General features: G+C 46.8%; 1 protein-coding gene across 1 annotated transcript in view; it reads left to right on the forward strand.

Moving 5' to 3' along the window:
- Positions 1–24,633, forward strand: part of NUGGC (nuclear GTPase, germinal center associated) — a 41,405-nt gene that overhangs the window by 13,622 nt on the left and 3,150 nt on the right. Inside the window, exons 7-16 of the mRNA XM_068974650.1 lie at positions 4,015–4,190; positions 5,077–5,095; positions 5,484–5,573; positions 10,787–10,892; positions 11,261–11,394; positions 16,889–17,053; positions 19,531–19,688; positions 21,399–21,540; positions 23,006–23,114; positions 24,094–24,230. Coding sequence (XP_068830751.1) covers positions 4,015–4,190; positions 5,077–5,095; positions 5,484–5,573; positions 10,787–10,892; positions 11,261–11,394; positions 16,889–17,053; positions 19,531–19,688; positions 21,399–21,540; positions 23,006–23,114; positions 24,094–24,230 — 1,236 coding nt within the window. The remainder of the gene's footprint in view (positions 1–4,014; positions 4,191–5,076; positions 5,096–5,483; positions 5,574–10,786; positions 10,893–11,260; positions 11,395–16,888; positions 17,054–19,530; positions 19,689–21,398; positions 21,541–23,005; positions 23,115–24,093; positions 24,231–24,633) is intronic.

The raw sequence follows: 24,633 nt of genomic DNA on the forward strand, positions 1-24,633 counted from the left end.
ATTCTCCCACGTTCTAAGCTTTAGGGCAATGGTAGGATATGGGTGGCAAGGGACACCGGGGAGGGAGGAATCACGAGATAGGCCTGGGAGCTGGAGCTAAACTGTGGTACATGAGAAGGGCCAGCAACAGAGGGGCCCGAGAGTGAGCAGGGGAGACAAGGTCAGAGTGAGACAGGGAGGGCAACATTTGGGTACAAAGCAGAGAAGCCAATAGCCACGCACCAAGGAACCAGAAGGCTGCTCCTGGCTTTGGCTGTAAGGAGTTGTTGGTAAGTTCCTAAGTCATGTTGGACTCTTTGTGACCTGTGGACTGTAGCCCACCGGGCTCCTCTCTGATGGGATTTCCCAGGCAAGAATACTGGAGCTGGTTGCCATTTCCTCCTCCAGGGGATCTTCCCAACCCAGGCATTGAACGCACACCTCCTGCATCGGCAGGCAGATTCTTTACCACTGAGCCACCTGGGAAGCCCTTGGGCAAGGTGGGGTGGGCTTTAATACCATGCCTCCTGGAGAAGCTCCAAGGGGGTGAGTGACAGAGAAAGAAAGGCCGAAGCTGAGGCTGCAGGATTGTGGGGGGGGAGCACGGGGCACAGGACAGAGCTGGAAGGGGCTGGGAGGGTCAGCAGAGGTCCATGAGTCATCAGCAGCGCAGAGGCTGCCAAAAATCTCTCTGCTGGACTGCTGCTTCCCTGGTGTATGTAGACTTTAAATTCCCCAGATTTGTGCTAAATGAATGACTGTGGGCCAGGGGAGCTTTACAACTGTGGTTTTCCATAAAGATCAGGATGGCAGCTTACAGATAAGCAGCCTGTGCCCTGATTTTACAGCTAAGGAAATGAAGGCTCAGAGACGGGAAGTCCTTTGCCCAAAATCACACAGCTACCAAGTGGCAGAATTTAAACCAGAGAGCAGAATCCTGCCTTCTCAGCTGAGCCTCTGTCTCTCAACCTCCAGAAAGCCCCCTAACAATTCTTTTTTTTTTTTTTTTTAATTTATTTATGTTTGGCTGCGCTGGGTCTTTGCTGTTGGGTACAGGCTTTCTCTAGCAGTGGTGAGCAGGGGCTAGTCTATAGTTGCAGCGTGTCGGCTTCTCACTGCACTGGCTTCTCTTGTTGGAGAGCTCGGGCTTTCGGTAGCTGCCCAGGCTTCAGTAGGGCTTCATGCACGGGCTTCAGTAGCTGCAACACCCAGCCTCATTAGCTGTGGACCCTAGAGGGGGCAGGCTTCAGTAGCGGTGGTGCACGGGCTTAGCTGCTCCGTGGTATGTGGGATCTTCCTGGATCCGGGATGGAACCCATGTCTCCTGCACTGGCAGGCAGATTCTTCAGCACTGAACCACCTGGGACGCTTCCCTAACAGTTCTTTAAGGTGGAGGCAGTCTCCCAGTGTCCTTCATCTTTGGTGGCCTGCTCAGGCCTGGCCAGGAGAGCCTTTGTTTCTGCAGGGTTTCAGAGTTCCAGGCGAGCGTGGGGAGTGACAGCCTCGGGGGGTGGCCGGCCTCTGGCACAGGATGGAGCCGTGGCCGCTGCCAGTTCAGACACACTGGGAAGCTTATCAAAGGCCACTCAGAACAGAGGAGCCAGCAGACCTGGCTCAGAACCCGGGCTCTGAGGAGGTTGGGCTGAAGCGAAGCGATGGTTCCCAGCCTGCTCTGCTTGGCAACAGCTCCCCCACATTCTTGTGGTTTTGTGATATCCTCTCAGGAAAAGTTACTAGACTCCCCTCCATCCAGGGAGGACAGAATTCAACCCCCTCCTCTACCCCCACCAGCTGCCAGCAGTGCCCTCCCTAAACTAGAACCATTAACTCAAATTCCCCTGTGGTGCCACCTAAGTGTCACCTGACCTCTCAGAGGCCCATTCTCACTGCAAGGAGGGAGGTGAGTGGGGGCCATTCCACCCCCTCCCAGTTCCAGAGGCTCTTGTCTTATAGATTGGCCTTTTCTGGCAGGGCCTGAAATTTAACCACTGCAACTTTTATGATCGAGGTCCTCTTTTGTTTGGCTTCCCTGCTGGCTCAGAGAGTAAAGAATCTGCCTGCCATGCAGGAGACCTGGGTTAGATCCCTGGGTTGGGAAGATCCCCTGGAGAAGGAAATGGCAACCCACTTCAGTATTCTTGCCTGGGAAATCCCATGTACAGAGGAGCCTGGAGAGTTATACAGTCCATAGGGTTGCAGAGAATTGGACATGACTGAGCGACTAAACAACAATAATAACAGCAATTCACTAGGACCAGGGGGATGTAAGTGAAAGAGACCCCGCCCTGGAGGAGGAGCTGGCAGGTTTCATCTTCCACAAGTGATAGAATTGTTGGAAGCTTCCCTGAATTGCTTATAATTTGGGAAGTGGGAGGGAGAGATGGGTTTTATTTTCCTGCCTGAATATTTGAGTCCATCCATGTAGGGGAGGAGCTTCAGGACCCAGATCTGTGTGCCCTTAAGTCAATCCTCTGCCTCGTGGGGTCTACTATGTACCTTTTCTATAAAACAATGAAATCTGTTTGACTCTTGAGATGGTTGCTTTCAAAACAATGATCCATGAAGCCAAGAGGTTCATGGGCAGAGGATGGGGGGTGCAGAGAAGATGGGGGCTTCAAACCCTCCACTTCAAATTCAACTAAAGCTGTTCTACTTAAAAAAAATCAAGTTGGACCACTGGAGTTCTTCCTAAGATTTCATTTGGAAAAGAGATCCACTGCTAAAAATAAGTTTGAACCCCTCTGCTCTACACCATGGTTTCTTAGCCCCAGCTCTTCTGACTTCGGGGTGGAGAGGGCAGAGAAATTCCTTGCTGTAGGGGCCCAACCTAGGCATTATGGGATGCTTACAGCATCTGTGGCCTCTGCCCACTAGCGTCCCCTCCAGTCTGAATAGTTAGAAATGTCTCCCGGCATTGTCAAAGGTCCACTAGTTAAGAACCAGTGGCAGAGAGCAAATAATGATTTAGTGAGCAACTCACAAACTTGTCACACCTTTATGTGCAAAGTGTTATTCTGAGGAACCATAAAACAAATTCAATCCTGGAGTTGGACCAGTTTTCCATTTATATGGAGAGATGAGATGGGTAAAACAATGCAGTCCGAGAAATGTCACAATTGCTTGTTGTATATCTGATAAAGCAATACGTATGCTGTCAAATCATTAAGTTACAATTTCATGTTCAATTCAATCATATGGGTTTCTGGCTCCCTGCTGCCACCTTGTGGTCATGCTCTGCATATTCAGGGCAAGCCAGACATCAAAATAATGCTCTGCAGTGACAGCTTTGGGATAAACGCATGACCAGGACTAGTTCCAGAAAAACAAGACTTCTCCCTAGAGGACAGCTTAGCAAATCAAGCTAGTGAGGGATCTGGGACTGAAGGTCTGATTTCTTGAATTCTATCAATGACTAATGCCACAGACATCTATGAGGGTTCTAGTATGGGCAAGGTACTGTGTTTGAGGTGCTACGGATTCCAAGCTGAATGATGTGGCCCCTTCCCATCCGGCACCTTGCAGTCTGGGTGGGGAGCGGGGGAGGGGTGCAGAGTGCCAACCTTGTACAGTATAGTAGCTGTACAGTAGCTCTGCCTGAGAAGCACCAGGGCAGGTAAGTACAGGTGCTATGGGATGCAGAGATGGGGTGACCAACCTAGCCTCAGGTGGCCCTTGGTGATCTCAGAGGGCAAACGGAGGTCAAGTAGAGGTTGTGGCAAGAGCAAAGACCCCAAGATAGATGCGCAGCTTACACCCACGGATGTGCAAGAAGCTCATGTGGCTGCTGCATAGAGAGTGTACTGGCGGGGGTTGGTGAGAGATGGGGCTGGACAGAGAGCTGGGGCAGAGCCCAGAGGACGGACACGACACATGAAGGAAACACGTCCAGTATTCTTTTCTGGAGACTCCCGTGGACAGAGAAGCCTGGCAGGCTCCAGTCCATGGGGTCACAAAGAGTTGGGCAACTGAGCGGCTAACATGCTACAACCGAGGCACCATGTATGCTCTTAAACACGCTGTGGTCGTGTTTCACAGACCATCGACAAGTGCTCCGTGATCTGGGTGATCAGTGACATTGAAAGGATTTCTGGAGGGAGAGCCCACGAGGACCTTCTGAATGAGAGCATGAAAGCCTGCCAGAGAGGGTTCTGCAGGGACCTGGCCCTGGTGGTCACCAAGGCCGACAAGCTCCACCTGCCGGAATACCTGAGGTACCGCTCTGGGCATGCAGGAACGCGGGCTTCCCTCTGTGGGTCCCAGGCGTAACGACAGAGATTTGACTCATGGGCATTGTGGACACAGGCAAGTGACCATTGGTGATGAAAGAGATGCCTGGGTGACTTTTGGGCCATCGGGTGGGTTGTCTTGAGAATCTTCCAGAGCAGCTGCTAACGCCCAAGAGGCTGAATTCTGCATAGCTCCAGGGAGGCCACTCATGGGTCTGAGATGCAAACAGCAGCTCCTGGTGTTTCACAGTGCGATGGACCTGCCTGCCGCCACGGATGTGGGAAGCGTAGATGCCCCACAGCTAGGAGACACTTCCTATAACGCTGTCTGGGTGGTGCAGCTTTGAATTGTTAGATTCTGTTTCAGATTTATTTAGGCCACCACAGTATTGAGTAGAGTTTCCTGTTTTAGATAGTAGGTTCTCACGAGCTACGTATTTTATACATAGTGTATATATATATGTGAATCGCAATCTCCCTATTCATCCCACTTCCCCATTCCCTGCTTAAAGTCCAGACATTTGTTCTCTATGTCTGTGTCTATTTCCGCTTCGCAAATAGGTTCATCAGTACCATTTTTTCTATTTGTTTTCCTCTTTCTGACTTGCTTCACACTCTGTATGATTCTCTCTGAAATGTCCATCAACAGAGGTCTGCACCTTGACTGGGATAGGGGTGGGGGCACAGAAAATCCCACCGACAACGAAATAACAAGAAATTAAGATACTACCATCAAATGGACCCTGGAGGTGGGCCAGAGCCTTTGGGCTGAAGAACGAGCTTAGGGAGAGAACAAAGGCGTGCTCTCAGGGCAAGTCAAGACTGCCGAGACACATCATGAGATAAGTAATTCTTCCATTTTTCATTTCAGGGAAAGAAAAGTGGGAAACGTAAGTATGGACTAGTTGTTTTCTTTTTTAAAGCTTGATTGAGATGTAATTGACAGACCAAAGTTTGGACTAGTTATTTTTAAACAATACTTTTTATGACTTGGAGAAGGAAATGGCAACCCACTCCAGCATTCTTGCCTCGAAAATCCTGCGGACTGAGGAGCCTAGTAGGCTACAGTCCAAGGGGTCGCAAAGAGTCCGACATGACTGAGCGACCTCACTTTTTATGCCTAGTGTTATATGACTGGAACACCTGCACACCTGTCTGGGTTAAATGAAGAGCAGCCCCCTGAATGTTCCCTTTATTTAGATGTTTCCCCCTTACCCCTCTATTACTCTGGATAACCCTGCATTCTTGGCCATGCTGTTATTTCTTCTTATAATCCAGCAAGCTATTCAAAGTCAGCGAGAAGCTGTTTTAGAAAGAAATGAAATGATAAAGCTACAGAGGAATAAAATTCTCAAGGATAAACTCAAGGTGAGTGAACAGATTCTGCTATGCATTTTTCTGCTTTTCAGCGCCTCAGTCTTTGAGACACACGTGCCTGTTTGGGCAAAAGCTTTGAAGTAGACGATGTGTCCTATTGATTACTTTGTAACCTTAGGCAAATTACTGTACCTGTCTGAGCCTCCATTTTCTCATCTGTAAAGCTGGGAAGTAATAATGTCTACTGCCTGTGATTGTTGGAAGAACTGAATGAGTGTATGGTTTACTGAGAGCCATGAGCAGATAAAATCAGGGATTATCACGCAGGTTGAAGTGTGCTTGGCTAGAGGGACGCAGAGGGGCGGTGGGAACTCAGAGGAAGGATCCTCAGTCATGCTGGCAGTTGGGGTAGGTGGTGTGAGAAGTTCAGGGAAAACTCCTCAGCCTCTTGAGCAGAATTTTAAAGAATCAGTAGTCTTGGGTGAGGAGAAGTAATAGGAGAAAGGGCGTTCAAGACAGAAGGAAGAACGTAATTGAAAAAAATCTGCTATGCTGGGTGAACTACAGGCAAATAGGTTTGAATAGCTAAACAAAGGGCATATGCTGTGTTGTGATATAAGGTCTGAGCCCTATTTTTCAAGTTTGAATAATTGGCCTGTGGGAATCTTGGTGTTCCTCAAGTTATTTTTATTATTCTGTTACTAAAATAGTTAGAAACATAAAACTCCTTCCTGTAATAGTCTTATGCAACCTTAAACCTGAAACCAATTGAAGATAAATATAAAGAAAACTACCTCAATGTTAGATGTGGTAGTTGAGGTAGCTTTGCTGAAACTCAGTCTTCAGGGCTGGGTTTAATAGGAAAAGCATATGCCCTTGCAGCCAGTTCTATAGTTAACTGCTTTCTGTATTTTGACTTCAATTATTTGGATGCAGAAAATGTCTGGTGTACAATGTGGAAGTGAAAATTGCAAAGCTTTTGTTTCTAATTCAGAATAATCAGACCTCATGCATAAGCCAAGGTCTTCTACCAAGCAACTCCTGAATGCTGATTTTAACGAGGCAGTAACTCAGAAGAGCTGTTCTTGTTCTCATTAATTGTGGAGGACATAATTATATTGTTTCTGGAAGTAGAAACAGAAAATATTGGGTTGGCCAAAAAGTTCGTTCGAGGTTGCGTGCCATCTTATGGAAAAACCTGAACAAACTTTTTGGCCAACCCAATACCTCAATTTACAATTCATGATTTTATTTACTGCTAATAAATGTGGCAAACTGGTGTGTATGAGATGGGGTCTGTGCAAAAATGTCAGCTTGCAGATGCCTATGGTTCTGACTCTTAAGGGCACAAGTTCTTTAAAGTCTGCACACCTATCCCTCTGATGGCTACATAACACCTTCATTCTCCAGCCACCTTTTTTTCAGTCTGAATTGTTGTGAAACCTTTACTTGTCCTGCAGGCCTTCATTTGGGGCATATTTTAATTTAGCCATGGAAAAAATGAGGCAGAATTTAATTATATTTGCTTATATACACATAGAAATGTGTATGCTTATTTTTTTAATTACAAAAATGAAAATTAAGAAAAAAATATTTATGGAAAATGACAGAGTCCTGGGACTACTCTCATTGATCTCAATTTGGGGATATTTTAGAAAGGTGATTTTCTCAGTAGTATGGAGAACATGTGTGTGCTAAGTCGCTCAGTCGTGTCCGACTCTTTGTGACCCTATGGGCCATAGCCTGCCAGGCTCCTCTGTCTATGGGATCCTTCAGCCAAGGATACTGGAGTGGGTAGCCACCCCCTTCTCCAGATCCTCCCAACCTAGGGATTGAACCCACGCCTCTGACGTTTCCTGCACTGGCAGGCGGGTTCTTTACCGCTCCTGCCTCCTGGGAAGCCCAGTATGGAGAACGGGTAGCGGGAAGAGGGGGTGGTGAAGACTGGAGGTAGACAGACGAGCTGCGGAGGCTTTTCCTGTAATCTAGGTGGTGTTACAAAAATGAAACCAGGAGTGATGGGAACCTGAGTCAGCCAGAGGAACTCAGAGCAAGGATCCTCAGTCACGCTGGCAGTTAGGGTAGGTGGTGTTGAGAAGTTCAGGGAAACCTGAAAGCTCAGGATGGCTCACTGCATGTGCCAGGCAAGAGAGAGCTGGGTTTTGATGTTCAGGCATGGCTTTTGAGCTGATTATTACACTGCATTTTGCCTTCGCTTTAGCAAACCTGCAAAGAAAACCGGCACCACTGTTCCTGTGTGTTCCTCTTTTTACTTGCACACAATTACCATGCTCACACTTCTGACCACAGATGTGTGGCGTTTTCCCCACACCGAACAATTCTCCCTGATCTCAGCGGGGTGCCTTACAGTTTAACTCAGTTTGACACTGTCTACTTGGAGAGAGGGCTTCCCAGGTGGCTCAGTGGTATAGAATCTGCCTGTCGATACAGGAGACGTGGGTTTGATCCTTGGGTCAGGAAAATCCCCTGGAAGAGGAAAGGGCAACCCACTCCAGTATTCTTGTCTGGGAAATCCCATGGACAGAGGAACCTGGCAGACTAAAGTCCATGGGGTTGCCAGAGAGCTGGATACGACTAAACAACAACAACCACCTGGAGATAGCATCAGACCCCACAGGTTAAGGGTTTAGTCCCACAAGACTGCCCCCACTTTAGATACGGATCACAAGAAGTGGGTCCCCCGGTTACGCATGACTTCTGACTTCATTACAAACTGGTTCCTGTGACTTCCTCTCCCTTGGATTCAGTTATTTGCAAGAACAGCTCACAGAACTCAGTGGATCAATTACTCACATTTACCAGTTTACTACATAATAAAGAATTTGGTATAAATGAACAGCCAGATCAAGATACACATAGGGCAAGGTCTGGGAGGCTCCCCAGGGCCGGAGCTTCAGTCCCAAGAAATTGGGGTGCATTGCTCTCCAAGTATGTGGATGTCTTCACCAACCTGGAAGTTCTCTGAACCCTATGTTATTGGGAATTTATGGAGCTTCCTCATGTAGACACGATCAATTATGAACTACATTTCCAGCTCTTCTCTCCTCTCTGGAGAAAGGGGGTATGCTTAGAAATCCCAAGGGATTTGGGAGTTCTGTGCTGGGAACTGGGGTCAAAGACTAAATTTTAGAATGAAAGATTCTTCCAACACCTCTTTGTATAAGGGTCTCAGGAGCCCTGTGTCAGGAACTCAGGGCAGAAGCTGATAGACAGACAGACAGACAGATATTATTTCACAATACCTTATTGTTTTACTCAGTTTAAATATCATATGAACTCGTTGCTTTTCACAGAATTATTGTGTTCTGTTTGATGTTCAAGTTCACATGTTGGCCCTTAATTTAAGCTGAATCCTTTCAGCATCAGACATTAAAAATCAATACCCTCATATCAATAACCTCAGATATGCAGATGACACCGCCCTAATGGCAGAAAGCGAGGAGGAACTAAAGAACCTTTTGATGAAGGTAAAAGAACAGTGAATGAAAACTGGCTTAAAACCCAGGGTTCAAAAACTAAGATCATGGCTTGCAGTTTCATCACTTCATGGCAAGTAGATGGGGAAACAGTGGAAACAGTGACAGACTTTATTTTCTTGGGCTCCCCAATCACTGAAGATGGTGACTGCAGCCATGAATTTAAAAGACGCTTGCTCCTTGGAATAAAAGCTATGACAAGCCTAGATAGCATATTAAAAAGCAGAGACATTACTTTGCTGACAAATGTCCATCTAGTCAAGCCTATGGTTTTTAAAGTAGTCATGTATGGATGCAGGAGTTGGACTATAAAGAAAGCTGAGTGCCGAAGAATTGATGCTTCTGAACTGTGGTGTTGGAGAAGACTCGAGAATTCCTTGGACAACAAGGAGATCAAACCAGTCAATCTGAAAGGAAATCAGTCCTGAATATTCATTGGAAGGACTGATGCTGAAGCTGAAGCTTCAATACTTTAGCCACCTGATGCGAAGAGCCAACTCATTTGAAAAGACACTGATGCCAGGAAAGATATCCTGCTGGGCAGAGAAGAGGGCGACAGAGGATGAGATGGTTGAATGGCATCACTGACTGAATGGACGTGAGTTTGAGCCAGCTCCGGGAGATAGTGAAGGACAAGGAAGCCTGGTGTCCTGCAGTCCATGGGTCTCAAAGAGTCGGATGCTACTTAGCAGCTAAAAACAACAAGACGTTATAAGACTATCTTTGCTCCCTGGCAGCAAGTTTATATTCAGACCAATTTTTTTTTTCCTCTGTCCCAAAACATGGACCTATTACTATAAAAGAAACTTGGGTTTCTTTTAGTGAATGAGTGAGTGAAAATCGCTCAGTCATGTCTGACTCTTTGTACCCCATGGACTATACAGTCCATGGATCCATGGAATTCTCCAGGCCAAAATACTGGAGTGGGTAGCCGTTCCCTTCTCCAGGGGATCTTCCCAACCCAGGGATCTAACCCAGGCTTCCCGCATTGCAGGCGGATTCTTTATCAGCTGAGCCACCAGGGAAGCCCAAGAGTAGAGAATAATATTAAAAATAAAGGTTAGGGCACAAGGGGTATATATCAAAATGCTCATACAAGTAAAAGAAGTAGACAGGTGTTATCACTGCAAAATGATTTAAGTGACAAAGCTAGATTTTTTTAAAAATGGGGTTACAACTAATTCAAAAAGATACACGCACCCCAATGTTCGCATCATTATTTACAGTTGCCAAGACACGGAAACAGTCTAAGTGGCCATCAGCAGATGAATGGCTGAGTACTATTCTGCAGTGTGTGTGTATGTATATATAAATACACACACACACATATATATATACACACATAGAGCGCATCTTCTTCGTCTGTTCCTAGCACTTCTATGAACACTGGGGTGCATGTATCTTAGAGGTTTCTCCAGATACATGCCCAGGATCCAGGATTGCTGGATCCCATGGTAACTCTTGTTTTTTTTAAAGGTTAAATACACTTCTGAACTATTTTCTGTATACACTTCCATACACAAAAATAGAATTGCTATTTTTTAACTCCGCAGAGAATCTCTGCCACAGTGTCCTCACGACCTCTGACCTGGCGAGGGGGACAGATGGGAACATCCGACCTTGAGAATGGTGCTCATTCCTTATGGGGCTCGTGCAGAACTGAAAGTGGATGAGCTCAAGTTTGCTGAAGGCTCTGGTGAAGCGGGTGCTTGGCTGCCTTTGTGGTGGCTGAGTGATTCTGTTCCCTGTGTGCCTCTCTCACTTCAGAGAAAACTGCCAGCTGACTCCAGCGTTCTGGAAGCCTCTGAGCTGGTGTACACGGTCAGCGCCCAGGAGTACTGGCAGCAGGCGCTCCTCACCGAGGAGGAAACTGGTAACTCACATAAATACATGTATTTTTATCTCACTCACTAAAATTCTCACGAATAAGCTTGGCACTCTGAGTTTCCCATCCTAGAACTTTCTGTGCCACACTTCTAGCTTGCCAGTTTCCACACCTATGAGCAAATGTGTGTGTCTCTGCACTGTTGTGCTTCCTGACGCTTCACTGCTGACCTCCCGTCTGTAGTCGCTGACCCTAGACCGGGGGAGACAGGAAGGTTGCTTTCATGAGCATCCCACCCACAGAGGACCTCAACTGAAGTTGATTCAGACTGCCATCCTGATCTGTTCATTTTCAGGAATGCTGTTTCCTATGAACTCTGGCCCTTTCAAACTGTTTGTGTTGCCTGTGAATTCCAGAAATCCCCAAGCTAAGAGAATATATCAGGAGAAGGCTCCTGGATAAGAAGAAGAGGATGGTGACCAAGTACGTCACTGAAGCTTTTGGCCTGTTGCTCCTCACAGACAGTTTCAGCTGCACGGACCACGTGCAGGTATGCCGGGGAGACCCCTGGGCTGTGTGTCCTTTGCCTCCCAGCCTGGGCAGAACCCTCCCTGTTACCAAGTTAGAGAATTAACTTGGAATGACTTTTCTTCTCTGACCAGAGGAACACCCTAAACTCAGAGAGTCTAAAGAAAATAAAGATAATCTGAGGGTTAACATTGTAACCTTTGAGGAAGGAAGGAAAAGAATGTTTTTGTTTTTTTTTTTCACTTGTGACAGATAGGCTGAGAGGGAAAGTTAAAAATAGTCACTTTAGACTCTACTGGGACTTGAATCAGGTAGAGCGTGTTTAATGGTAGGAGAGATGTGTCTTCTGCTGGAATAAGCTGAGTTTTCCTGGTGGCTCAATGGTAAAGAATCCGCCTGCCAATGTAGGTTTGATCCCTGAGTCGGGAAGATCTCCTACAGAGAGAAATGGCAACCCACTCCAGCATTCTTGCCTGGAGAATCCCATGGGCAAAGGAGCCTCGTGGGCTACAGTCCATGGGGTTACAAAGAGTCAGACACAACTAAGCGACTTAGCTCACAAGCATGTAAAAAGGATATGCTGCTAAATTATAAGCTTGGAAGAAAAATTTGCAGCCAGAATAAATCACCAAAAGCATTGCTTCCTTGTGAGGGACTGAATATACAGACAGACAGGCATATGTAAAAACAGAATTTTGGCCCACAGTCCACAACCACCAGCCTAGGAAGCCAACCCCTGATCTACAATAAACAGCTCACGAAGTCAGCCTGCTCTATCTCAGACATGTAGGAAGTTAGACTGCTATCTCTGATAACAATCTAAGAAGCAAAGCAATAACTTCTGTAACAATCAGCCCCAAGTGGCCAGACCTTGGTTAAGGGCTAAGGGCTTCCCTGTGTGCTGTGCTTAGTCACTCAGTCCTATCCAACTCTTTGCGACCCCATGGACTGTAGCCCACCAGGCTCAAGGGCTTCCCTAACCTTTTTTTAAATTTTTTACCCTTCATCCATATTCTATTGCAAAGAGATTACCATGATGCTTAGGTATTTTAAAACATGAGCAGTGGTTGCTTACAGAACAGAAAAATAATTTTTGACAACCTGAAACACACAAAAACAATCCATCTAATTCAGATGACTAGAGGTATGGCTGGAAAGTTACAGCTCCCGTCCAGAGTAAACCCTTTAGCGATGATGGCGCTGTCTTTAATTCTGCAAATGACCCTCTCCCAGCAGACCTCACCGTTCTGTTGGCACTCACATTTTTGCTATAACTGGCTAGCCATTAAACTCTCATCACAGACAACCCTGTTAGCTCACGGGCTTCCCTAATCTTTATCCCTGCTTCCAACAAGGACCAATCAAGGAAAGATAAATATATTCATTATTTTAGAAATTCTACATAAAAAGTGCCAAATAGAGCAAGATTCGCCATCTTTTCACTCATCCTCATGAATCACATAGGATCCCTGCTTCTAGGTCCCCATTCACAGCTGCCCCATGCCAGGGGTCTCTGTTCACGGTGCTGAAAGCCTTCCCACCCCTCTGCCTGCCTTTGTGCGCTCAGTCGTGTCTGAGTCTGTGCGACCCCATGGACTAGCCTGCCAGGCTCCTCTGTCTATGGGATTCTCCAGGCAAAAATACTGGAATGGAGTGGGTAGCCATTCCCTTCTCCAGGGGATCTTCTCGACCCAGGGATTGAATGTGCCCACACTGCAGGCAGATTCTTCACTGTCAAGCCCCTAGGGAAGCCCCTGGCCTGCCTTTCAGTACCTGCCAGATGCAGACGCTGCCCACTGACTCCCTTACTACAGCAAGCTCTGAATTAACAGCCTTTGGACGTTCTCATTTGGTTGGCGTTTCTTTATTTCCATACTTGCTGTCATCTATCATATTTGCTCAGCCAAGCTGTCTGACCTGTTATTATGTAGAAAAGGGAAGGGGTAGAGAAATGTACGATCTGGTTGGTCCCGATAACATGGGACAGTCAACCTGGGAGGGTCCAGTGGAGAGACTAGCTGAGGCAGCTGGTCTGGATGTGACTTCAGTGTGAAAAGGGGGCAATGTTGACTCTTAAACAATGTTTATTTGGCTGCACCGGGTCTTCGTTATGGCATGTGGAATCTAGTTCTCCAGCCAGGGATCAAACCCGGGCCCCCTGCTTTGGGAGCTCAGTCCAGGGAGCCCCTGGGAAGACCCGCAATGTCAACTTTTAATAGTCCATGTGGTGTTGGTCAAATGTCTTTGTTGTTGTCGTTTAGTCACTGAGTCGTGTCCGACTCTTTGAGACTCCACGCCAGGCTTCCCTGTCCTTCACTGTCTCCTGGAGCTTGCTCAAACCCATGTCCATTGAGTGGGTGATGCCATCCAACCATCTCATCCTCTGTCGTCCCCCTCTCCTCCTGCCCTCCATCTTCCCCAGTGTTAGGGTCTTTTCCATTTTAGAAATTCTACATAAAAAGTGCCAAATAGAGCAAGATTCACCATCTTTCCTCTCATATTTCTTACTCGGTGTTTGTTCTAGTTCTGTGAAAACAAGAAAAAAAAAAACACCTTTATGGAATTTGAGATTTCCTATTTTGACTTTTGTCCTCTGAAATACTAGTGAAGGTTTTGACATTCCAACTTTCCGAAAAAATTCTTCGGGGTGAAAGTTGCCTTGCTGCCCAGCCAAAGATTGCTTTTGGAAGTGCTGATGGAAAATGAATCAGATGCGGTGCTGTGTGTGGTTGGTTTGTTTGATAAACACCGGGACAAAGCCTTCTGCAGTCCAAGCTGGAGTGTGATATGGAAGTACAGCCTCAGTTCTCTCCTTGTATCCAGACTCTAGGCGACAGAAGACACAGAGGAGGGGGCTGGCTGGAATTCTACCCTAGCCTTTTAGAGGGGGTTGCCAGCAGCCTTCCTCAAAATTCTTTGGCCTCACATATCGGTCTCAGCCTTACTTCTTTGATCTAAAGTTGGAAGGCAAGAGTTTTGTCAGTTCCTTTGTATTCTTGGGGGAAAAAACCCTAAAATTGTATGTGATGGACCATTTTTTTTAAGATTGCAACTGAAACTCAAAAATTAGAGAATAATGATTTTATATTTTAAAAATTAATTAATTTCATCTTTGGTCGTGCTGGGTCTTCATAGCTGTGCACTGGCGTTTGTCTAGGAGTGGCAAGCGAGGGGTACACTCTTAGCTGGGGTGTGAAGGCTTTCCATTGCGAGGCTTCTCTTGGGGTTCCCAGGCCCCAGAGCATAGGCTACCGTAGTTGTGCACGTGCTTAGTTGCTCTGGGGCCTGTGGAATCTTCTCAGACCAGGGATTAAACCCATGTCCCCTGCATTGGCAGTTGGATTCTCAACCACCAGACCCCCCAGAGAAGTCCAGTTAGTGGTTTTAAATGAACAAGGGTCTCACCTTTATTTTTAAGAATTAACGGGAAGTTGATTATGACAATCTCAATGCTGAATGAGTCCTGCATTTATTCACAGTAGATGTCAGCCTTTTCCCCTTTCTTCATTCCCAGCCCTTCTGCTTCTTATCATTCTTTTCCTTCTTCAATAAGGATTCGTTTAGAGTGAGCCACTGTGAGACTCTTGCCTGTGGCGTTCCTTTTCATGACTTCTCTCTTCTTTCATTTTGCTCACCAGTGACACCACATATTTCAAAGAACCCAGCGAGCACTCTGAGAAAAAAGTCCTGCTTATAGAATTCCAGGGCTTCCCTGGTGGGTCAGGTGGTAAAGAATCTGTCTGTAACACAGGAGACCGGAGTTCGATCCCTAGGTCAGGAAGATCACCTGGAGAAGGGAATCGCAACCCACTCCAGTATTCTTGCATGGAGAATTCCATGGACAGAGGAGCCTGGTGAGCTACAGTATAGAACTCTAACTAGTGAAAACTCTGAAACTTCCCAGGGCATGCTTGAAATGGGATAGTTTCCATAAACTTCTGGAACTCATCTATTCTGAGACTCAGAATGTAGGAGTTTGAGGCTATTTTCAGGATCATTCAGCTCTATTCAACTTACTTCACAGACAATGCCCTTGAGGATTCAGGGATGATAAGTCATCTACGGAAGGTCACACCTTAATGCAAGAGCTATTTCTGTCATCCAGTTTGGAATAGAATTTAAAATCCTCCGTTATCCAGCCATTTTTCCATGCCACTCACTCACTCCACAAACGTTTATGGACTCCACTCTCCGTGCCATGCCTGGAATAAACAAGCACGAATAACAGTCTGTCTCTTCCGCAAGGTCCTGGCCCAGAGCAGGGAGACACGTGGCCCGAGGGAGACACAGCATAGCAGGGGTGTACCAAAAGCAATGGGAGTCCAGGAAAGGGCACCCAAACTGCGCTCAGCCCAGCTCTGCTGGGGGAGTCAGGGACAGCATGACACGAGAAGTGCCTTTTGAACTTTTTCTGGGAGGACGAGAACGTGGGCAGAGCCTGTGCACAGCCAGAAGGATGGCACATTTAGGGAATGGCAGCAAGTTTATGGGCAGCTACACGGGAGGACCTTTTGGGCAAACAGCGAGCTGGCGATGCTGGAGAAATTGGCTGAGTTCTGGCCAAGAAGGGCCTTAAGTGCTGAGCTAAGGAGTGTGGCTTCTTTCCACTGCAGGTGGACACTGCATGATCTCCAGGGTTCTCATACAGGGGCAGGCACTACAGAGTTCCCAGTTTGGAACCTAGAGGTCAAGACAGCCTCTGGTAGTCACTCCCTTGTACATTTGAATTGACATTTCTTCCCTGATTAGGCTGTTCGCCTTTGAAGCAGGAACCAAGTCTTTATTTTGGTGGTCCTATAGCTCTGTTATTTATTCCAGAAGGTCACTGTTAGCCTGGGACTTGCTAGAAGCATAGAATCCCAGGTGCTCGAGTTTGAACCAACTTGCCCAGTGAGTTCTATGCACATTTTTCTCACACAAATTTGAGAAATCCTATCCTCCCAAACTGCACCAAGTTTATTAAATATTTGTCAAGTCAGATGTCATTGGAAAATAATCTCTTTTAATAACGGCTGGATTTTTTAAAATATTTACTCTTTCCAATAGCCTAATGGATTATACCACTAAAATAAGTTGCAGAAGGCATATATTTGTTCTATTCTCCAATCCCACAAGCGGCTTCCCCGGTGGCTCAGATGGTGAAGAATCTGCTGCCAGTGTAGGAGATTCAGGTTTGACCATTGGGTTAGGAAGAGCTCCTAGAAAAGGAAATGGCAACTCACTCCAGTATTCTTGCCTTGGAAATCCCATGGACAGAACAGCCTGGCAGGAGGCAGTCCATGGGGTTGCAAAGAGTCGGACACAACTTAGAGACACACGCATGCCAATCCCACAAAGCTTAAGGAGATCTGGGGACTGGAGGATGCTTTACTGAGTGATAGGATGAAGTCCACTGTGGGTGATTAGCTCTAGCAGCAGCAGCAAAAATCTGAACAGGCTTAGAGGAAGCAGACCTGCAAAAGCCGAAGCCTATAGGGAGGGCATAGCCTCATGCTCGTGCTGGTCCTTGTCCCTAGAATGAACATTTGCACATGAGTGGCCTGCGGAGATTTGTGGAAGAGAAGATACAGCTGCTGGAGAAGGCCATTGACCAGTGTTTTGCCCACATAGCGCGGCCCCTGCAAGAAGGGATCTGGAACGCCAGGAGTTCCTACCGACGCATTCTTGGGGCGTGCCTGGTGGTGAGTGACCCTCCAAAGGGAAAAACCATGATATCTGGTGAGGTCGGTCTGATCCCATTGCTTTCCAGAGAAATAAAGAGCTAGAAGAGATTGGCAGAGAGAGAAAACTGCACACAGGAAAGCGTATTGAGCAACTGTTCAACTGTGCATTGCAAGGACTCAGGGAGAGGTACATGGTTAGGGAGAAAGAGCTGGAATTTAGGATCTGAGGGTCTTGTTTTGAACACCAGCCCCACCAAACACCCATTAAGCCTGTTGGATTTTTCTTCTATAAAATGGGGATGATAAATACTTTTCTAGTTTATTTCACAGCGTTGATGTAAGCATCAATTAGATACACAATAAGAAAGCATCCTGTAATCTCTCACTTGGCATACAAATTGTTGTTTTATCTTTTAATTAGTTATGTGGCATTTCTAAGGGATGGCAAAGGGGATGAGATGGTTAGATAGCATCACCGACTCAACAGACGTGAATTTGAGTGAACTCTGGGAGATAGTGGAGGACAGTGGAGCCTGGTGTGCTGCAGTCCATGGAGTTGCAGAATCAGACACGACTTAGCAACTGAACAACAAGGGATGGGAGATAAGAAATGTGTATTGTTTAAGCCATGAAGTTTGGGGTAATTGGTTTCATAGCAATAGGTGACTAAGTGACCCTAGGGAGAACTGTTTTCATAGGATGGTAGAAGATCCCAGATCAAAAAAGTGAATGGGTAAGTGGGTGCTGAGCAAGTCAAGGCAGGAGGTGGGGACCAGTCCTCTGAGATGACGTACCTGGGGAGGAAGGAGCAGCATCAGGCATCTTCAGGGCGTCGCTGGGGCTCTATCCTAGGAACTACCCCCTCTCTCCTTAGCCCTTCAGTGGCTTCTTTCTCTGTGACTACAGACACACCTGGGGAGTTCCTATTGGATAAGCAACTTGCCTTTGTGCTCAGACATTTGGGCAAATATGTATATACTAACATCATAACATTATATGATATAGTAAAATAACCTAAAGGTCTAGTGATAAGACAATGGTACAGTGAATTATGATGCTTCCATATGATATTATGCGGTTGTTAGAAGTATTTGCAATGAATTCAGGAAACGCTCATGTTATAATATTAAGTGAAATGGCAGAATATTAAAATACAGATAGCTAGACAGATATGACAGATGTGGGTAGGTATAGTATGCTACCAGTTGTACCATGCTACACAGCCATTAACTTAAAATATATTCCCCTAAAACATAGATCACTGATTAATGATCACAAGTGCTTCCCTGGTGGCTCAGATGGTAAAAGAATCTGCCTGCAATGCAGGAGACCCGGGTTCAATCCCTGGGTTGGGAAGATCCCCTGGAGGAGGAAATGGCAACCCACTCCAGTATTCTTGCCTGGGAAATCCCCATGGACAGAGGAGCCTAGAGGGCTACAGTCCATGGGGTTGCAAAGAGTCAGACACGACTGAGCAACTAAACAACTACAACGATGATCACAAGGCCCTACTGAAATTCTGGTCAGTGCGAATGTATGTTATATTCTCTTATTCTTCCACTGAGAATCAATCACCATGCGGCTAAAGTCTGTTGACTCTAAAGGCTCTGGCTTCATAATAATTTGTTTCTTCTCCTTTGTGAATTTATATTTCTGGGAAAAAAATATGACAAAGATATACACATCAAATCACATTTTACCAAATATTTAATAAGAAATATAAAACTGTGGGCTGTGCTGGGAAAATCTGAAACATACTTGGAGTGGAGTCAGAGCACCTTCGTATTTAAGAACTGCTCATTTAACACGTTTATCAAGCATGACACATGCCAGGACCAGACAGTGAGGACGTCATGATGGGTGAGACACTGGGCTTCGTCTCAAGCAGCTGACGATCCACTGCAGCAGCCTGACGAGTAGAGAGACACATGCGAAGCTGCTGAATGTGAGCAGAGACAGCAGAGGATGCTTTGGGAGCTCAGAGTGCAAGCTCCTGCTGACCAGAGGTGTGACTGCCATCCTCTTGTGTAGCTTAATAACGAATGGCTTAATTGGAAGATCATGTCTCTACTCTTCTCGGTAACTCTTGCTAATAGTGTTCGGGATCTAGACTAAAACATCCCAAATAGATCCTAAACTAGTACACAAGTATTGCTGATGATTTCGTCTTACTAAAACTTGGACTAATTGAATGAGCTTCCCGGGTGCCTCAGTAGTAAAGAATCCAGCCGCAAGGCAGGAGACGCAGGAATGTGCGTTTGATCCCTCTGGTGTGAAGATCCCCTGGAGGACAAAACGGCTACCCACTCCAGTATTCGTGTCTAGAGAATCCCCTGGACAGAGGAGCCTGGTGGGCTACAGTCCGTGGGGTCACAAAGAGTCGGACATGTCTGCCTGAGCACACACATGCATGCATGCACGCACACGAGGCAGTGTAGGTCTGATCCCATGGATTCTAGGTCCCTACTAACTCTGTTATCTTATTGTTTATCCAGAGGAGCAGAGGAAACCAGGGCTTTCACCAGACTCTGAAAGCTGTTTGCCTGAAAAATGGCATCTATGCCTCCAGGACTCTTGCGAGGATTGATCTGAATGAAGCCGTCACACAGCCCATCTACGAACAGATTGATCCCGTTTTTGGGCGCATTTTTAGGTAAAGGAATCCATTTGGCTCCTCTGTGAACAAACATCCTAAGAATGCCTGGGCCAGAGTCTCATCTTCAAGAATTTGTTCTTGGGATCTGGAAGGGTCCAGAGTAGCTTGCAACTTGAGGAGGAAAACTCAGTCTTTGGCAAAACACAAAAGCCTTCTTGGTGGGGTTTACTTAAAATTTTCCCGTGGTGACCTGGAGTGCAGCTGGAGACGCTACTTTGAGACTAATGTTATAATTCCTGTTATTTTTCAAATACCTCCTACAGGCAGCAGGGGATCCATTTTCTTATGGACCTGGGCCCAGGATAGGGTATTTTGGTTGGAAAGTGTGGACTTAGGGAAACACACAGCCTTCGTAAATTTCCCTGAGCACGAAAAGGAAAAATGGCTCAGGATGACTCTGCTTGTTCTCTGACACATGGCGTGGGGTTTGAGGCCTGAGCCTTCACAGAGCCTGCTCCTTCCTTTCTTCCTTGGCCTCCAAGGAGGTTTTGGGCCTCCTTCCACAGAAACAATCTTCTATTCCTCACTGTCTTCAGGCTCCATCCTTCACCCCTGGCATTTCACCTGGCCCCCCTCCTATCTGAACCATTCATCGCTCAATGTTCCCTGCCGCCCAACCTTCCTTTAAGTTTATTTTCATCATGCCATTCCACCTATGCCCACTCCCCCTGTCTGCATGTCTGTAGGGTAAACTCCAAATTCCTTGGAATAGACTTCAAGACATTCCACCTGCCTCCAATTGGCCTTTCCCACCCCTCCCTGTCCCCCCGGGCTTTTCCCAATCTGAGGGCAGCAGAGAGCTACTGAGACGTGCCAGGAACCATGTAAGCACTCCACAGGCATCATGTTATCATATCCTCCCAAGAACCCTCGGAAGTGGCTCTGGTCTTTTTGCAAGTGAACACACTGCCACTGGGAGGAATCACACAGCTTTCCCACGGTCACTTGACGCAACAGGTAGAGATCTAGGACTTCCAGCCTCTGCCCGCTCCTCTGCTCACCTCATACCCCCTGGGATGTCCTGAAACTTAGTTCACTATGTCGTCCCTGGGGAGAATGCTGCCTCCCTCTTTTCACATCCCTAAACCGTACACAGCCTTCCCTGGTGGCTCAGTGGTAAAGAATCTGCAGAATCGCCTGCAATGCCGGAGACATTGGGCTCAATCCTTGGGTCGGGAAGATCCCGTGGAGGAAATGGCAACCCACTCCACTCTTTTTGCCTGGAGGATTCCATGGACAGAGGAGCCTGGCAGGCTTCAGTCCATGGTGCAACTAAGAGGCAAACATGACTCAGTGACTAGACAACGACGACAAACCTTGCCCGTCTTTTAAGGCGTAGTTCATCCCACCCTTTCAAGTGGGAACATTTGAGTAGCAGAAAGACTATGAGGTTTGAGGTCAAACAGATCAGTGTCTAAGGCCTAACCCTGCTACTCACTAGCCATGTGACTTTGAACACATTTTAGCAACCATTTCCAAACTTCAATCTTCTCATCCATAAAATGGGTGTCATTGCACTGACTTCATAGGTTTTTATATCAAGGGCCTAGCACAGCACAGTGCTTGGAATATTACAGAAATTTTATAATTATTAGTTCTCATCCCCCTTCTCTTAAAAATGAGTAAAAGAATACCAGCTAGTTAATTCTTTGTTTCAATCCCACAATAGCTGCTGCTCTTAACATTTCACTTTGCTTTCCTCAGTAGGTCTGGGAAGTCCACTGATGGTTCAGCTCTGATCCCCCACATAGATGCCTTTAAGCTCTCTCTGCAGGAGAAGATGACTGAAATTGGGATAAGAAATGGCTGGAAATATGACAGCTATAAAAAGAGTTTCCTGATCCAGGAGGTAAGATCCTTATAAAGTGAAGAGGCCGATGAGGTTGGGTAGTAGTTTTCTTCCCAGCAGGATTTTGGAGGTTGCCTGTCTTTCCCTACTTGTTCCCTTGGAGTGTCTAGGCTCTGGGTAGGCCTAATAACAGATGCTGAGATCCAGAACATAGCAGGATGGAGGAGAGAGAAGTGATCCTGGAGGCAGCAAGCTTTGTTCCCCTGAGAAGCAGCCGATAATTAGTGCTGAGATTGTCAGACAGACTCAGTTCCCAGGAAGTATCTTCAAAGAGTCTTTAGCTATATAAACATTTGAATCCACTTTTAACAGTCTCACTGACTTCATTTTTGCCAATATCATGAAATACCATCCATGGCAGTGAAGTGTAAAGAAGTGTCATTTTTTGGCAGATTACTTTTCAGTTTTGAGTCCTCAAGACTCTTATGTGGGACTCATTTTCTTAGTCTGGGGCTGTCTTAGTCTGTTTGGGCCGCTATAACAAAATACTGGGAGGCTTACAAACAACAGACATTTCTCAGTATTCTGGAGGCTGGAAGTGTAGGATCAAGGTGCATGCAGATCTGGTGTCTGCTTGGGCCTACTTCCTGGTTTAGGGGTGGCTGTCTTTTTGCTGTGTGTTTACATGGCAGAAGGGCACAGAAGCCCTCAAGGGTCTCTTCTATAAAGGGCATCATCCCAACTGAGAGGGCTCCACCTTGAGTCCTAATCACCTCCCAAAGGCCCTACCTCCTAATGCCATCACACTGGATTTGTGCTTAGTCGCTGAGTTGTGTCTGACTCTTTGCAACCCATGGAGTCTAGACCGCTAGGCTCCTCTGTCCATGGGATTCCCTAGGTAAGAATACTGGAGTGGGTTGCCATTTCCTTCTCCAGGGTATCTTTCCGACCCAGGGATTGAACCCAGGTCTCTTCCATTGCAGGCAGATTCTTTACCATCTGAGCCATCACATTGGAGTTTAAGATTTCAGTGTAATAATTTTGGAAGACACGACTACGCACAGGCCCACAGCACAGGCCCAGCCCAGATTACATGAGAATCACCTGTGCCCCCTTACCCTTCCCAAAGATGCCCCATCCCATAACCATGCATGCACCTGAGTTCAACTCTGCAAATAGTTATTGAGTTGTCTGAGGCACCAGACACTACGGGAAGCATTTTGGGATGTAAAGATGCTTAAGACAAAGTTTTGGAACTTCCCTGGTGGTTCAATGTAGGTGGCCTGGGTTCCATCCCTGGTTGGGGAACTAAGAGCTCATATGCTACAAAGCATGGCCAAAAAAAAAAAAAAAAAGACAAGACAAGGTTCCTGCCTGTGAGGGAGGAGCTCACAGCCTGGTAGTGGAGGAGATGGAACAGCCAACAGTAACCCGGGCAAAGGAAATGGTACAGCCCACGGAAACCCCTGCCTTGCTTCTGTCAAGGGACTGTCACAAATGGCCTTTTGTTGATGTGGATTCTCAGATAAGTGCCATCCTGGGAGGCCTGGAGGGACACATCCTCAGAAAGAAGAGGAAGATTTATGAGTCTCTCACCACCTCTGTTCAGAACGACCTGAAGCCCTGTTATGAAGGTGGGGGCCCCAAGGGCAGTGTTGGGGTCTGTCAGCTTCTTTCGCATCCGTGTCTGCTGTCCTCCCCCTTAAAGCATTTGTCCTTCTATGTCCTAAGCCCCCATAACACTCTTGGTCTACAAATTAAAACCCAACAATTGCAAACGGGTGGGGAGAGGTCAGTCATGAACCACTTTTATCTGTTTCCAGTTCTTTCCATCCACCCTTCATCTGGACATTTTGCTTCTCTCTGTGTTGCATCGCAGCTAATTAAACTATAAAAGCCATTTACTGAACTCTCATTCTTACTTTAAGTGCCTGTAAACTCACTTGCCAGCTTTTTCTTGGTTTGTTGGTCCCATTGATTTTTTTCTGGGGTGGGTGGTGGAGTTTGGAATTTTGTAAACTTCTGCTTAATTCAGTCATTAGGTTTTCTACATGAAAATGATCAAATATTGGTTTTTTTGTATTGCTGTTGCTGCTGCTAAGTTGCTTCAGTTGTGTACGACTCTGTGCGACCCCATAGACGGCAGCCCACCAGGCTCCCCCGTCCCTGGGATTCTCCAGGCAAGAACACTGGAGTGGGTTGCCATTGCCTTCTCCAATGCAGGAAAGTGAACAGTGAAAGTGAAGTCGCTCAGTCGTGTCCGACTCTTTGCGACTCCATGGACTGCAGCCTACCAGGCTCCTCCATCCATGGGATTTTCCAGGCAAGAGGACTGGAGTGGGATGCCAAAGACTGGAGTGGGTTGCTGTTTCCTACTCCTGGGGACCTTCCTCACCCAGGGACTGAACCCATGTCTCTTGACTCTCCTGCATTGCAGGCAGGTTTTTTAACCACTGTGCCACCTGGGAAGCCCCAGGTGTGTCTATATGTGTGTCTACATGTGTGTGCATATGTGTATGTGTGTATAGTTGGTTTGCTTGCCTTTCTTTTTGATGCTAAGGATATCTAAGCAAGTCCTTGTTGAGGTGTTACTGTGGCTATCATTTTTGCCAGAGGCCGCACAGATCACGGGCAAGAAAGCATGTGAAAGAATGAAAGAAGTCCTCAGAAGAGGGGTGGACCGGCAGGTGGCCGAGGGCATGTTCGAACGGGCTCAAGAAAGAATGCAGCACCAGTTTCAGCAGCTGAAGGTACTCAACTTACGTGGTTTGCATTCCGGTCCCAGAGGGCTCCTTGGGGAGCACAGGGAGGAGGGGCAGAGATGGAGGAAGTGGTAGTTGTTGGAGCCCAGATAGAGCCAGATGCCTTCTGCAAAGTGGGCTCGACTGATGCCCATGATGCCAGGGAAGGGGCCAGCCTCCTCCTGGCTTCCGCCTCTACCGCCATCATGTGCTGGCTTGCGCTTGCCTCAGTCTGTGACTTCAGAAACTCAGGGCCTCCAGCTCTCTCCTGCACCCTTTCTCTTTCCTGAGTCATCACTAAGATCACTGTGATATCTAGAGGGGACCCTAAGCACTTTACAAACGTGAGCTTACTGAATCCCCAGCAAGTCTGTGAGATAAGGTGCTATGATTGTTCCCACTTTACAGATGA

This window comes from Capricornis sumatraensis, chromosome 6 (genome assembly GCF_032405125.1).
Source record: "Capricornis sumatraensis isolate serow.1 chromosome 6, serow.2, whole genome shotgun sequence".
NCBI classification, from domain to species: domain Eukaryota; kingdom Metazoa; phylum Chordata; class Mammalia; order Artiodactyla; family Bovidae; genus Capricornis; species Capricornis sumatraensis.